Source organism: Fragaria vesca, linkage group LG1 (assembly GCF_000184155.1).
Source record: "Fragaria vesca subsp. vesca linkage group LG1, FraVesHawaii_1.0, whole genome shotgun sequence".
NCBI classification, from domain to species: Eukaryota; Viridiplantae; Streptophyta; class Magnoliopsida; order Rosales; family Rosaceae; genus Fragaria; species Fragaria vesca.
Genome location: NC_020491.1, coordinates 18,345,607 through 18,360,252, shown reverse-complemented (window position 1 = coordinate 18,360,252; position 14,646 = coordinate 18,345,607). Strand labels below are relative to the sequence as shown.

At 35.7% G+C, this 14,646-nt stretch overlaps 2 protein-coding genes across 3 annotated transcripts; both read left to right on the top strand.

Annotated features, from left to right (window-relative positions):
- Positions 1-2,229: 2,229 nt before the first annotated feature.
- On the top strand, positions 2,230-5,189 carry LOC101299126 (DNA-directed RNA polymerase II subunit RPB7-like). 2 transcript variants are annotated; one of them, XM_004288390.1, is made up of 2 exons: positions 2,230-2,390; positions 4,272-5,189. In XM_004288390.1, the coding sequence occupies exon 2, from the start codon at positions 4,286-4,288 to the stop codon at positions 4,847-4,849; it is 564 nt and encodes a 187-aa protein (XP_004288438.1). In that variant the 5' UTR covers positions 2,230-2,390; positions 4,272-4,285; the 3' UTR covers positions 4,850-5,189. The 2 variants fall into 2 exon arrangements, with proteins under 2 accessions (XP_004288438.1, XP_004288439.1); XM_004288391.1 differs by having other exon boundaries at positions 2,327-2,411.
- Positions 5,190-9,671: 4,482 nt separating this feature from the next.
- On the top strand, positions 9,672-11,033 carry LOC101292264. The gene is made up of 3 exons (XM_004289427.1): positions 9,672-9,855; positions 9,936-10,495; positions 11,001-11,033. Exons 2-3 carry the CDS (start codon positions 9,941-9,943, stop codon positions 11,031-11,033), a joined length of 588 nt encoding a protein of 195 aa, XP_004289475.1. The 5' UTR covers positions 9,672-9,855; positions 9,936-9,940.
- The last annotated feature ends 3,613 nt before the right edge of the window (positions 11,034-14,646 follow it).

Sequence of the window (14,646 nt, the reverse complement as noted above, 5' to 3'; positions counted from 1 at the left end):
AACAAAGAGATCATAGGGTGGAAACCCATCTTTCTAGCTATGGCACAGTAAATGAATATGGAAGTACAGTAACAAGGGTTTATTTATAAAGAAATGATATTGAGTACTGTATAAAATCATGATGGATAATCCTATGCGGCTTCTTTTAATTGTTGACTGATATGTTCAAAGTCCATACATGTTCAATTGATATAGTTTCTGCCGGTCGATTTTCTCTATGTCAATCTTCTTTTTTTTTTTTTTTGGCTGAAAGATGAGTGAGAGAGGAATGACCCCCTAACACTCTTATGTATTAAAAAAGAAAAAAGAAACATCAAGAGAGGGATTAGACCAAAACCTCTCATAACAAAATAACAACGAAACAAAACTATGAAAACTGAAATTGGGGAAGACCCATAAGGTCACTACTACAATATGACAAAATAAAAGGAGGAGGTGAATCCCACCAAACCAGCTGTGTTAATGACGTACCGTGATTAGCCAGAGCATCTGCAACCTTATTCCCTTCACGAAAAATATGAGAAGATCGAAAGGTCATATTCGATATGCAACGTAAACAATTAAGCCAACGGACACGTAGATGCCAAGGTACAAGCAAAGGAGACCGTAGATAGTCTAACACAAGTGACGAGTCAACCTCTAACCAAATATGCTTCCAGTCTCGTACCCAAGCAAGCTCAATAGCAACTATAACTGCCATCACCTCTGCTGCTACTGAACTAGGAATGTCAATGTTGGAAGAAAAAGCACCAAGAACATGACCTTTAAAGTCACGAAAAGCAGCACCAAAACCTCCAACACCCTCTACATGCTTCCAAGCTCCATCCGGATTAATCTTCACCCACCCAATGACTGGAGGATGCCAAACAACCTCAATAATTTTTGGAGCTCTTCCCAATCGACACTCTGCACCAAAACTCTTTATTATCCGTAAATCTTGAACTGAATTATGCATTTGACCATTTGCAAGCCGACTAGCCGCTCTAATGTGCCCTAAAATGAGATGACAAATTGAAGCCACAGAGAACGACTTACCTTCAAATCTGGTCTTATTCCTCACATGCCATACAAACCATAAAATAGAAGTAAAACAGATCAACCAAAGCTCCTTAAGTTGTGAGCTACGTCCCATACTCAGACCTTTGTGAAATAAATCCACAATTGTATGAGGAGTAACCCCCAAATCAAAAAGAGATAAGAAATAAGACCATATAGCAGCTGTAAAGGGACAATGCAAGAAAATATGTTGCAGAGACTCAGTACATGCACCACAAAGCTCACATCTTGAAACCCAAGCCACTCCTCGACGTTGTATAAGCTCATCACAAATTACTCTCCCTTTCAAAACCTTCCAAGCATGTAGAGACATTCTAGGCATAATAAATCTAGACCATAAGGACTTACCCCAAGGCATGGAGGGAGATGGATGCCGTAAAAATTGGTAAGCATGCTTTGCAGTCAAATCTCCTGTAGACGAAGGCATCCAAATAAGAGTGTCCTCCATCGAAGCATTAGTAGCAAGAGGGACCTGCTCAATTTTGTTACATAAAGCTGAAAAGTGAAGTTGAAGCAGATCAGGAAGCACCCAAGAACCATCAACAATAAAAACAGAAACCAAAATATACAACCAAAATGATTGATCCAACCTTATTGAAATGCGGTTGCCGAGTGGAACAGAACTACACACACTTGTAGTAACAAAAACCACGTTAAGTTATTATAAACATTGATCTACGTACTATTCCATCTACGGTTTATAAATTTGGACAGATTTAGGGTCTATCCGATAACGTTTTTGAAAACGATTTTCAAAAATGAGTTTTAAAAATAAAATAGAGAAAATGAGATTGTTATTTTCTATTTTAGAAATGTATTTGGTAATTAATTGTGAAAAGTATTTTTCATATATATTTTCTAAACTAGAAAAATGAAAAAATAAAAATGTCAAATTGATATTTTTAGTTTTTCTTTGTAAAGTTAAAAAAAAAAATTCATTTTTCATTTTTGATTTTCAACGTTTTCAGAAATGCCTCAGCGAACATATTTTCATCTTATTTTCATTTAAAAAAATAAAAATACAAACACGAAAACTTTACCGAACTTGAACTTACTAGTTAAAAAGTGTAGAGATTGAACCAGTAGTTTTGTTTCAAATCCTCTGCTTGGTTCCACATCTACAGCCGTCTCTCTTTCGTCTTTTTTAACCGTCGATTCTATAGTTGTGTGATCTTTCCGAAATCGAATAAGAACAAAAATGTCGTCTTTCTTCGCACTTCACAGTGCCACCAACTCACCAATATAGCGACTCACTGAGCGTTACATAGATACAGAGACAGGACCAACAACCCGACTCACTGAGCTTCTTCATATTGGCTCTGCTCTGCCTTAGGGTAAGCTTTGATTTCTGAAAGGTTACACCTTGTACATCCTCCATATTTCTCTACTTCGTTGTTTGGTTTATTATAGCTTAGATATTTCATTTCGGTTTGTAAATTTTGGTTTGTTTTTAGAATCTCCAATGAAATTTGGTAGAGTAATTGGGTTTCTGTTTGTTGGTTAAACGGGTTGTCATACTGACCAAAAAGATTGGTTCTTTTGAGTTTGTGAAGGAGTAAAGATTGATTCTTTTCTCATGTAAATTGAGGGGATTGGTAGGAACTTGAAGAAATGGGGTTTCTGTTGTTTGTTGAACTGTTATGTGTGTCTAGCTGACCAAAGATTGAGCCTTTTCTCATGGAAATTGAGTGGGGAATTTTTGAGAAATAGAACAGCTATATCTTGTATTGTGATTTCCGAGTTTGGTCTGTTTTTAGTGTGGTGTTACTGAAATTTGCCTGTTATTGGAGTATGGGTTTCTGTGGTTTGGTAATGGGGACGTGTTTCACCGATGAAAGAGTAGCAAATCTACTAAATTGAGAGGCTTGAAGAGAATTTAAAGAGATTGTGCGGCTATTTTTGGTGACCGAACTTGTATTGCCTTAGAAATGGGGATAGCGCGATCTGGAGGGCATGAGAAGTTGGGGTTATGGTTCAGGCTATTACATATTTCATTTTGTTGTGAATGTGCTACAGAGGGACTAAATACTAGTCTTGTGTATTTTATCGAGGAGGTGTTGTTTATGAAGAATCATTCAGGGAATTTTCGTTTTCCTGTCATTAGATGTGTTGAGGTGTTGATTCAATTGCTTCTAGATGGTTGATAGTTCTTGTTACTGATAGCGTATGTGTGCTTTAGGTCAATGTTTAGTCTCTCTTTACATGTTTTTGTAATGCCTTCCACACAAGAGTTTGGATACTTTTGTTTGAAAGTGTGCTGCCATCTTTGGTGAGTTGTTGTAGTTTAAGCTAAAGAGATTCGGATGGCAGATTCATAGTCATAAATCATGAAATTTTTAGTTGTAAAGCTAAATTGTTCTGCTGCCTAACTTTGTAAACTATTTTCTTCATCTTTTCAAGTGCGGTGTCAGTAAAATGCTTCTGGTTAATGTTTGTTTGAAGAGAGAATCACATTGTCCAAGTATCATACTGCCTTTCCTTTGGGAAAATCAATATAATCCAAGTACTGAATCCCTCTCATTGATTGTCAACATTGAGCTCCTTTCCTCGAGTGCCTTTTACCTCAGTCTAGGCTCAAAAGAGCAGTTTTCTCGCCCAAAAGTTTGACAGAACTTTTGCATACACAGTTTGCCAGATCAGTTAGGCAATTATCCACTTTGCGTTATACCATACTGATGAGTATACCCGACCACTATTCTACAGGATGATATTTATGACTTCCAAAACAAGAAATTTCCTTCTTGCCTGTTAATTTATGAGAATTCTTTCTTGTTGGATCTTTCATTTAACTGGATGCTTTAGAAGGTAGAAAGTTCTATTTATTAAGCTGGACTGGAATATTGATTGGCTTTCAAAAAATTTAAAACTAATTGAGCTTGCTTCTGGAAGTTTTTTGAAGTTCTTAATATGGTAGTTACTAGAAAATATAAAAGTTGCAGCTGTTTATCAGATAGTTAATAAAAGAGTTTCGGGTTTACATATCTGCTCTTGTGATATTATCATATTGCCAGAGTTTAGATTAAATTGTAGACCAAGTTAAAGGATTAGCTCAGGAGGATGTTAAAAGTACTTATTTGTCTCTCTGAACAATCTTTTATTGGCTCTTGATCTATGGGGATGGTTTGGCCTAGGGCAAGGAAGTATACATTTTTGACAAGAATTCAGGGATAGCTAATGTACAATTGGTTGCTGCTTCATTCTTTATTGTCTGGCAGGTAAAAGGAAGACAATGTTTCTCAAAACTGAGTTGCAGTGGAATGTTGTAATCCCTGCTGAAAGCTTGGATGCAAAGGGACTGATGCTCCAAAAGGCAATTATTGTTCGACTGCTTGATGACTTTGCAGAAAGAAAGGCTACCAAAGACCTTGGATACCTTCTTGCTCTCACAACTGTGGAGAAAATAGGTGAGGGAAAAGTCAGACAGCATACTGGGGATGTGCTTTTTCCAGTTACCTTTAGTGCTATCTCTTTTAAGCTTTTCAGAGGAGAGATCTTAAAGGGGGTAGTGCACAAGGTGCTCAAGCAGGGAGTTATATTGAGATGTGGTCCAATTGAGAATGTATATCTCTCTTCTTCGAAAATGCCTGATTACAACTATGTTCCAGGGGAGAATCCTATCTTTCTGAATGCCAAGAGTTCTAAGATTGAAAAAGGTACCACGCTACGTTTCATTGTCATCGGAGCTAAGTGGCTTGAGGCCGAAAGGGAATTTCAGGCATTGGTTGGCTTACATGCTGATTATCTAGGACCAGTTTCTGGAGCCCCTTCAGCGTCCATGTATGATTTACCTTAGTGTGACTCCCTTGTGCTTTTGACCTGGAAGGATGCTTCCATCTTTTCAAACCGAGATTAACAAAAGTTGTTGTTGGTTGTAATTTGTGTTGAATTACTACTACGTTTAAGTTATCTGTTGGCCTTACAGTCTGAAAAATATGTGTTAATACAATGTCTTTGACTTATGTTCTTCCCTGTTCATGACTCTGGTGGTATTTGTTTCTAGCATTGTAGCATATAACTCATTCTTGCTCTGATCTTATTGTGGCCTTCATTTTATTTCATCGTTTTCTTAGAAACTGGTTCATCTATTCTGCCAAAGTTCCTCCATTTTGTTGTCTCTAGGTATATTCTGGTAGTATATATTAGCATTTTCTGATGTGGGACTGCCGAACATTATGATGGAAACATTGAACTGTATGAAGTAATTTTTTTCTCCCCTTCTGTTTTCAAGAGCATAAATGTATTACTGTTTATATTACACAGTGTTTAACAGTGATGGGCTTTGTGCTAGGCCTGTGTTTTGGGCTGGTTAATTCCGCATTTGCCCTTACTTTCCACCTGTCCCTCCTGCCGCCGCGTGTCTCTCGCTTCTATTTACTTTAGTTTTCGTCACAGAGGAACTGAAACTCATCGAAAACAAAGCGAGAGAGAGAGACTGAAAGAGAGAGGGAGAGCAACGCAAAGGTAAGCTATCCCCTTTCCGATTAAAGATCTTTGTTTCCTCTTCATCTCAGAATGAAATTCCTTTCTGATTTTCATCTACTGCTATGAGCTCTGGAATACCAATTTAGTTCGACCCGTTTCAATTTCCGGTGAGTCACGATCTCTTTTGTTATCTTAATTAACTCGGTATTTGGTTTTGATTTCCAATTGTTCGCTGAAATGGAGAGTTGTATGTGGAATTTCCGGTGATGCCCGTTCGGGAAAATAATAGTTTGAATGTTGTTTGGTACTTATTTTGTATTGATTCGATCTCAATGATGAATATCTGAATGGATGGGTTTCTTTCGGGTTTGAAGCCATGTTTCTTTTTCCTGTTTTCAATTTTTTGTCTTTAGCTTAATTGTTAATTTAGTTGATTTATATATTTTCAGTTCATTGAAGTGGGGCTTCTTTCAATACTTAGTTGTTTTAACTTTAGTGTAAGAAAATGAGGGGTTGATGATTATGTTGGTTAGTTCGATTTTGGATTCAATCATATTATTCGATCCTAAGAGTTTAAATACTGTGTATAGATGTGTTTGCAGTGTTGTGAAGGTTATTGATCTTAAAGAAGACATTGATCACTTTTATTGCGAGTTTGGGTTTCAATCAAGCATCAAAGGTTTTTGGTGAATTCAGGTTTCTTTAAGTAAGGTTCCTCCTCTGAAATTTTGCTTTTTTTGTGTTGATTTTGTATTTTGTATTTTGTTAGGGGAAGGTTCTTGGTCGATTGGGTATGTTCAGTAGATCCTAAATTTTTCATGTTTTGGCTCAATTAGGTATGATCATGGCAATTTGCAGATGGATTGATTATACTGTTTCAATCATGAATAAAGATGGATTGATTAACATTTCATGAATAAAGATGATGGTACAGATTAATTTTTTTTTTTTACTTAGTTAAATCTTTGATTTATGACTATACGTAATATTCTGTGATTTATGAGTTGAAGTTAACTGGATATTTATGCGTTTATGATATTGTGAAGGTAACTGATCTTGAACAAAACATTAATGGGGAGTACATGATTATGCTTGGGTTCTGAATGAACATGTCTAAAAGACAATTCAAGGTGAGCTTTGATTTTTTTTTATTATTAAACAGTGCTTTAACCCTTTTGAGCAATGAAAACTTAAATTCCTCTTTGAAATGGCATAATTCTCTGGTGACTCAGTTGGCCCAGATGGAACAAAAAACAAGAGCACATTTTGGTCATGCAGGGGTTAAGGATTGTGAACAAGGAAGAAGGAAGCTATTTCCAGGTTGCTAGATTACTGAGAAAGGAAGAACAAGAAGGTATAGTTATCTTGGTTATGCTTTCTTTCAGTCTTACATAATTATTGGATACAACAATGTTCCTTACTTGCTATTATATATCATTTACCTAATATGTACTATATCTTCTCCATTTTGTGTTACGAATTCAGACAGCTTTCAGCAGGATAACTGCACTTCATTTTCAGAACGTCTTTACAGTCATCAGCATTTTACAACAACCTCTTGGAGATCAAGATTCAGCCGCCAAGGGTCAGGATTCAAATGAATCAGACTCCTAAAAGGAAAACCAGAAGGTATATTACGCAAATTTGAAAAGACTCTTTACCTATCTTATAGCTGTTTACATTCATTGTTGCTACAAAATCAGAATCAAGAGTATCCTGTCTCAAGTATCAACGAGATAAAATGACTATGCATCAGGTATTGAAATATTTCTATTTTTTGTAGGTTCCAATTAAGCCGCTAGGAGGCAGTTTCTTTGTTCACGTTTCATGATCTTTTCCTTCTACTTGATTTAAGGGTATGTCTTTGTGCTCCTTTTTCTTTATCTACTTTGACAATAAATAATACTAAGTTACTAACACAAGGCTGTTTTTATCACAACTAAAAAAAATTTAGCAGATCAATGATTCTGTAGAAAGTGGAAGTTTATTAGTAAAGAGGAAAGGAGATCAATCTTCAGGTACAATGAATAAGCTTATTTTGCAACCTGGTGTCAAGCTTATTAGTAAACTGGAACAAAGTTCAATCATGGTCCTTCTTTTAACACAGTTTCTTGCAGAAACAGATTGACAGAAAACATGAAGATGGTTATTTTGGAAGCCAGCATCATAAAATCATTGTTGTGATTCAGATAAAGACTGATTTGTCTTCAGATTGCTTCATTTCACACGTTTTTCATTTAATGTAACCATGTTTAGGTATTATTCATTACAGTTTTTTAATCCCACAGCACCGCCCGCAGCGCAGCATCCTAGTACCATAATGTTTTCCTCTTCAGATCGAAATTTACTTGCCAAATGGTGTGAACACATTCTGGTATAGCAAGCATCTCATTATGTAATTGCATTTTCCCTTTGAAAAATATACCACCTGCATGCTTTGAACGAGGCAAACTGGCAATGACACTAGGTAACATGTCGAAAAAATCCAACTGCCGGCTATTTCACTTGCCAATCGTGGATACATCAGCTTCTTATTCATGAAGTGCTTCAAAAGGTAAGAGTGGATCCCAAGAGCCCTCGTCGAGGGTCGGGCATGCTCTGTATTAATCTAATCTTTCATTTCCGTTGGAGACTTGATCTTTATACGTCACATTTAGATATCGCAAATATCGTATGTAGGAGATGTAACGCACTGTTAGACATCCAACTGTGTCCTTATATAGTTAAATTCTGTCTCTCGAATATATGTGGATTAGTAAGATCTCTCATAGTTCATTTTGGAAAAACGTTCATAAGTTATAAACATGTCAATCTTTCATCCTTTAAACATATGCATTGAACGAGAAGGCTCTATATTTGTCGTAACACCTAATACAATTTAACACATACTTCCCCATACGAAGCTATGAAATTTCACATTATATAATTTAGCGTCATCACTGTTAACGTCATCTAAATCACAGGAACTTAAGAGCTATGTTTCCCAAAGTTGAGTTGCCCTGCAATGTAATAATTGATCTGGCCTGCAATGAATTCAGATCAAATTATACACTTCTATTGATATGGAATTCCATGATTGCACGAAATGCAAGAACTTATTCAAGAAATGCGGTTATAAATTTCCTCTTTGTTGGGATGAGCTCGCTGGAGGTTATAAAAATTTAACTCTACAGCTATTGTTGCGCACGAAATGCAAGAACTTATTCAAGAAATGTAGTAATAAATTTCCTCTTTGTTGGGATGAGCTCGCTGGAGGTTGTAAAAATCTAACTCTACAGCTATTGTACACGTGTACAAAACTATATAAGCCTATTGTTGTGACCATTTTACTCAACTCGATCAATACAGTAGCACAACCACTGTTTCCTTTCTTCATACTGTTCATCCTCAAGCTAACACCCAAGGACTAAAATATCCATGAGATCTTCAATTTTTTCCCAAAATTTCTGTTTTTTACTATTCCCGTTATTAATTTTCATATATTTCCGATAATTTATATTTAATTTATTTTTTGTCGAATATACAATGTTTATATAAATTTTGGTAAAATTTCTATTGATATTTGATATTTTCTCGATATATCGATGAAGATTTTTTTTTTTTCAAACCATCAATATTTACATAATCGTCGATATTTTAGTCTTTGAACACACCCAAACTATTAGTTAGATGGCACAAAAGTCCGGCTGAGATTAAGCATGAACAGATCATTTAGATGAAGACGTATCTATATTATGTGACCTAGGAGCAGGCACATTTCTTTCAAATCATAAAATACTAATTTTGAGCTAAGAAACAAAATATGACTTTCCGGGGTCTAAATTTCAAGCAATTTTTTACTGTCTCCATGTAGGAGAACACATACGTTACCCCCATGTACAAACATATTACAGGTTTTGAAAATGCTTTAAAAAAACTTGATAAATTTAGCTGACAATTTAGACCAATGTGAATTCGATTATAAAAAACATACCCTAGGACTAGGATGATCATATTAATTCCAATTAAGGGTTGGTGTATGCAATTTTGAAAAGAAAAAGTACTTATCGAGGACGAAGGGATTAAAGAAACTATTAGAAGCGGACTTTAAGTCTCGAGGTCATCGCTAGCTGAGTAGAGAAACTGATCAGCTTGATCGACATAAGCAATTCCTCTCAACTATAAAAGCACCAATGGTCTGAACAACTTTCTGCACCTCTAAATTTCTTTATCATCAGTTTCTGTCTCATCTTAGGTTGCAAGATACATATAACTTTGCTGCAAAAACCCTCCCAAAACTAGATCAATCTCTACAAATATTCTGCCTGCTTCGTCTTGATCGATCTTGATCAACATTCACTACCATTTGAGCTTTTGACCAGTTCAGCCCTCCCTCAGGTACAGTATTAATTATATGAATGTTAAATTTCAATTACTTGATAACTTCAATAATGGTAATTTACTTGTAACTTGTTCAGAACTCATGGCGGTGCATCACGCTTCTATTGATATGGAATTCCATGACTGCACGAAATGCGAGAAATTATGCAAGAAATGCATCTTCAAAGTCCCTAAGGTGCCGCGGAGACAAAACTCGGAAGCATATACACCTGACATAGTCTCAATTGGACCTTTTCATCGTCGAGGGAAGGGAAGCAAGGGAGAAAAAGAATGCGAGGAATGCAAGAATTGCAAGAAGTGCAAGGAATGCAAGTTATGTAAAAAATGCAAGAAAGGCAAGGAAGGCAATGAAGAAGAATTTCAACTCATGGAACGAGTGAAAGAGAGTTATTTGAATGAAGTGCTCAAGGGCATGATGATGTCAACAGAAATGTTGACGGCAAAGGTTATTGAGCTTTCAGATCGAAAGAATGAAGGCACGATTGGGTTTGAGCAACGTGCCCGCGGCTTCTATGCCGAGCCACCACTTGATATTTCCTCCGAAGAATTCATCAAGATGATGATAGTTGACGGTTGCTTCCTCATTCAGCTATTTCGGAAGTGTAATGATCCAACACTAAGGGATATTGAAGATCCGGTATTCAACATGGATTGCATGTTCCATTTCCTATGCCATGACCTTTTGCTCCTAGAAAATCAACTACCTTGGTTTGTTCTTGAGATTTTATACAGCCTGTTAGTATATATTTATGTTGGCATTCCTATACAAAATGCTAGGATGCCTTGCATGTACATAATCTATGTGTTCCCTAGTTGGATATGATAATTTCTATCACTAATTCTGATTTAGTTGGATTAAAATTATCTTATATAACTAGCCTTCTACGTTGGAAATAAGTCTTAATTTGATTAGGACTTGTATGTGTGGGAAAATAAAGAAACCTATTGTGATTAGGTTTTATGTGCTTGAATATCTAATTGAACTTCCCTATTAATTCTAATTTGATTAGTATTAATATTGGATTTAAATTCTCTTATGCTAATGAGTAAGTAAAGAAGTTCTAATATGATTAGAAATTCTTTCATTTACTATTAGATTGTGATATCAAGATTTATATTTATCTTGTGTATTCTTTTGACAGGATATCACATTGAAGAGAGCAAAATCAAAGTGATAAAGAAATTTGTCAAGGATTGAAAGAAGATTGAAAATTCATGGATCTGATCTCAATCAAGATAATTCACTATACATAACATTCATGATTTTCTAATTATGTTCTATGTGATTACATGCTGCATTAAATGAGTTTCTCAAATAAAAGATATCTTTGTCTATATTTGATTTGTTTTAAACTCTGATGCATTTGTTTTGGAAAATATCTTATCTGCCTATTGGTTTAAATTGGAAAATTGTGTTTTCCCAAATTATAGCAGATTAGTTGATTGATATATTTTCCATATCAAAACAAAGTGCAGTTGACATATTGCTGTGATTCTCTTAAACAAATCAATATGTGTTGATATGCATTAACTGAGGGGGAGAAGTCTCTTATATATAAATAGGTTTTTGAGAAACTGAAAAGATAGAGATTTGGAGAATAGAAAAAAACTTTGATACATTGCTTATGAGTTGATATTGTGTTCATGCTATTTCTCTCATCTCTCCTATGTTTGATATGATCTTCATTATTCATTTGCATAAGTGATTGAGATCAGTGAAGTTGAAAAGAAAAGAAGGCGTGTTCAGTTCCTTCACATCTGTATCAGATTCAAGGAGAGTTAGAATAGGGTTATCAGTTGTAAGGTCAAGTTAGTTTGGAATACTAGTAAAGTGATTGTGTTGAATATCACTACTTGATAGATCTGTAATTATTCTTACTGTATAGTTGATTTGATTTAGTGTGGACTACTTTAAAAGTCTCGCAGTGACGTTTCATCGAGGGAGGTTTACACTGTTGTTAACAAACCTTGTGTTCTTGTGTCTGTTGCTTTTGATTTGATAAAAGATTGAATCTTCATATTCAATCCTTCCATATTTTGTTCCATTCTATATTTATACAGCCTTATAATTGGAAACTGCTGCAGTCATAAGCCCTCCCTCGCTTTCCTCATCCTCGAAGCATTCATCACATTACCATCACTGAAACGTAGTTGCGATTCGAGAAATTTTGATAAATAACCACTTTTAGGGGTTGTAATTGATTTTTAACCATATTTTATAAAGAATTGAAAAATAATCATATCAATTGATCAAAAGTCTCATATACCCTCATCTAAATTTCTCTTTTTTTTTTTTTTCTTGAATCTCCATCATCATTCATTCAAGATTAGATTCAAAAACCCCAAAAAAAAAATAAAAAACATGTGGACATCAAACGCAAAGCTTTTTTCTCTATGTTGGGATTTCTTATATATGTTTGAAATTTAAGAAATGAAATGATCTACCAATTATAAGGGGATATCAGTCTATTAGTAATTATGATTCAATTACTACGAATTCTAGGTTTAACGATCTTCTGAGTAATAAAATGCAATTGTAATTGATGATATATATAACTCAGTTAATGAGTATTTTTTAGCTACGAGCCAACCATTGAAATCCTCGCTCCCCATAAACGTTTTATCAAAGTCAATTGATCTCTCAAAATGCATGGGTGGTGCTGGTGCTATTTTGAGAGATCATAAAACAAGTTCATGGCAGCTATTGAATTTGTAGCTACGGCTTTGATCCAAGGTTGTTTTTTGGCAGTGAGAATTGATAAATTACATGTTAAATGTGAATGCAATTGCAAGGACATTGTAGATTTTGCTAATAACAAAGATCGATTCCAACAAAGGTTGGAGGCTCAATCCTTTTGCTGAAGATATTCAAATGTTCAAGGATTTCTTCCATGTTTTCTCTTGTGTATATATTAGGAACTGGGCAATTAAGACTATTGAGAAAAATTAAAAAAATCCATGAGTTTTAGAAAACTAATTGAGGGCAATTAAGACTTTGTATCCATTAAAATGGTCAGTTTTCAACTATTTGTAAAACATGGTTAAAAATCAATTACAACATCTAAAAGTGGTTATTTATCAAAATTTCTCTTGTGATTCCTACAAACAACATCTTAGTTCATGTCATGGCAGTAGCAATGGTGAAGATGTTCTGCACATACTTGATCTAGTTAGATCTTCCATTATTATTCCATCAAAGGTCAAAGCCAGGAAAGAAAACAAAGTTCACGAGGCTATGTTCGACCCAGAAATACATGAAATGCTACTGCGACGGCTCTCTCAAAGGCCGGCATCAAATTCAAAGGTGTCAAAAGTGATAGCATAATGGACATACAATTCGAGAACAGAGTTTTCACTTTTCCACAGCTAAACATTGGTACGTTGGCCGACTCATTGTTCAGGAACCTCATTGCGTTTGAGTAGTGCTACAATGGTTATTCAAACAAAATTACATCTTATGCCATTTTAATGGATAACCTCATCTCCTCCAATGAAGACATGGAATTACTTTGCAAGGCAAAAGTGATAGGTAATTGGCTGAGCCAGGAAGATGGTTGCAAGTTCTTCAACAACCTTTACAAGGGTATCCCACACAACAAGTTCTACTATGTCCATCTCTGCAAGCAAGTCGATGAGTATTACAGAATCAGATGGCATACACATTTGGCTTCGTTGAAGATTGAAAAGTTCTCTAATCCCTGGAAGATTATTGCTTTCTTCGTAGCTATTTTTCTTCTGGATCTTAGCATATGGACCTCCACGAATAACATTCGGACTTTCCTACAAAAATGAGAGGGTTCTGAAGAGTTCCACATCTGTTAAAGACAAAATCCCCAATGGTTTCTCCTCTCCGGCCAGTGTCTTTAATTCATGCATGTTCAGCTTAATTTGATTTCTTAATGAGCAGTACGTACGTGTATTTTGATAGTATGAAAATTCCGTTTAATTGAATAATATTCAGGTTAATTGTATTAGCATATATTGCATTGCATATAATTTGGTAGTTTTTTATTGGGACAATGCTCACTAGCCTTAATTTTAAGAATTTTATTCCCACTAACAAAATCAGATTTTAAAATCTCCAATAGTCAACTTAAACAGCAGAAAGACAAATATATCCTTAATGAATTAAATAAACTACAATAGACTATTATAAGAGCAGAAAGACAATTATACCCTTAATGAATTAAATAAACTACAATAGACCATTATAAGAGTCTATTATAAAAGAAAGTTTTTATAAGTGAATTCCCACGACTAATGACGTTGACCGGACTTCGGCAACCTTTGACCGGGCTTCTGGGACCATTGACCGGACTCCGGGGGTTGTTGACCGGACTCCGGGAGTTGTTGTGCTTTAGTCACTTATAACAGGTCCCTGTTGGGGGCAATATGCCCACCTATTAGGGGCAGTAAGACCTCCTACTGGGCTCAGTAGGGGCAGTAGGCCATCCTACTAGGGGCAGTAGGATCACCTACTAGGGGCAGTAGAACCTCCTACCGGGGTCAGTATGACCTTCTACTGGGATCAGTAGGGGTAGTAAGGCATCATACTGGGGGCAGTAGGACCACCTACTAGGGGCAGTAGAACCTCCTATTGGGGTCAGTAGGACCACTTACTGGGGTCTGTAGGACTTTCTACTGGGGTCAGTATGGGCAGTATGACCTCCTACTGGGGGCAGTCGACCATTGAACAATAGGACAAGAAAAGTTTTGAAATAGAAGAAGTGGAGTCTCTATATTATTCTATAAGATGTGAGAATGAGAAGATAACTTATATCCAAATCT

Bases quoted from the DNA above. Each gene is read 5' to 3' on its own strand.
- LOC101299126 (XM_004288390.1), top strand. From the start codon at position 4,286: ATGTTTCTCAAAACTGAGTTGCAGTGGAATGTTGTAATCCCTGCTGAA.
- LOC101292264 (XM_004289427.1), top strand. From the start codon at position 9,941: ATGGCGGTGCATCACGCTTCTATTGATATGGAATTCCATGACTGCACG. The intron at 10,496-11,000 runs GTATTCAACATG...TTCTTTTGACAG, and splicing joins TAAGGGATATTGAAGATCCG to GATATCACATTGAAGAGAGC.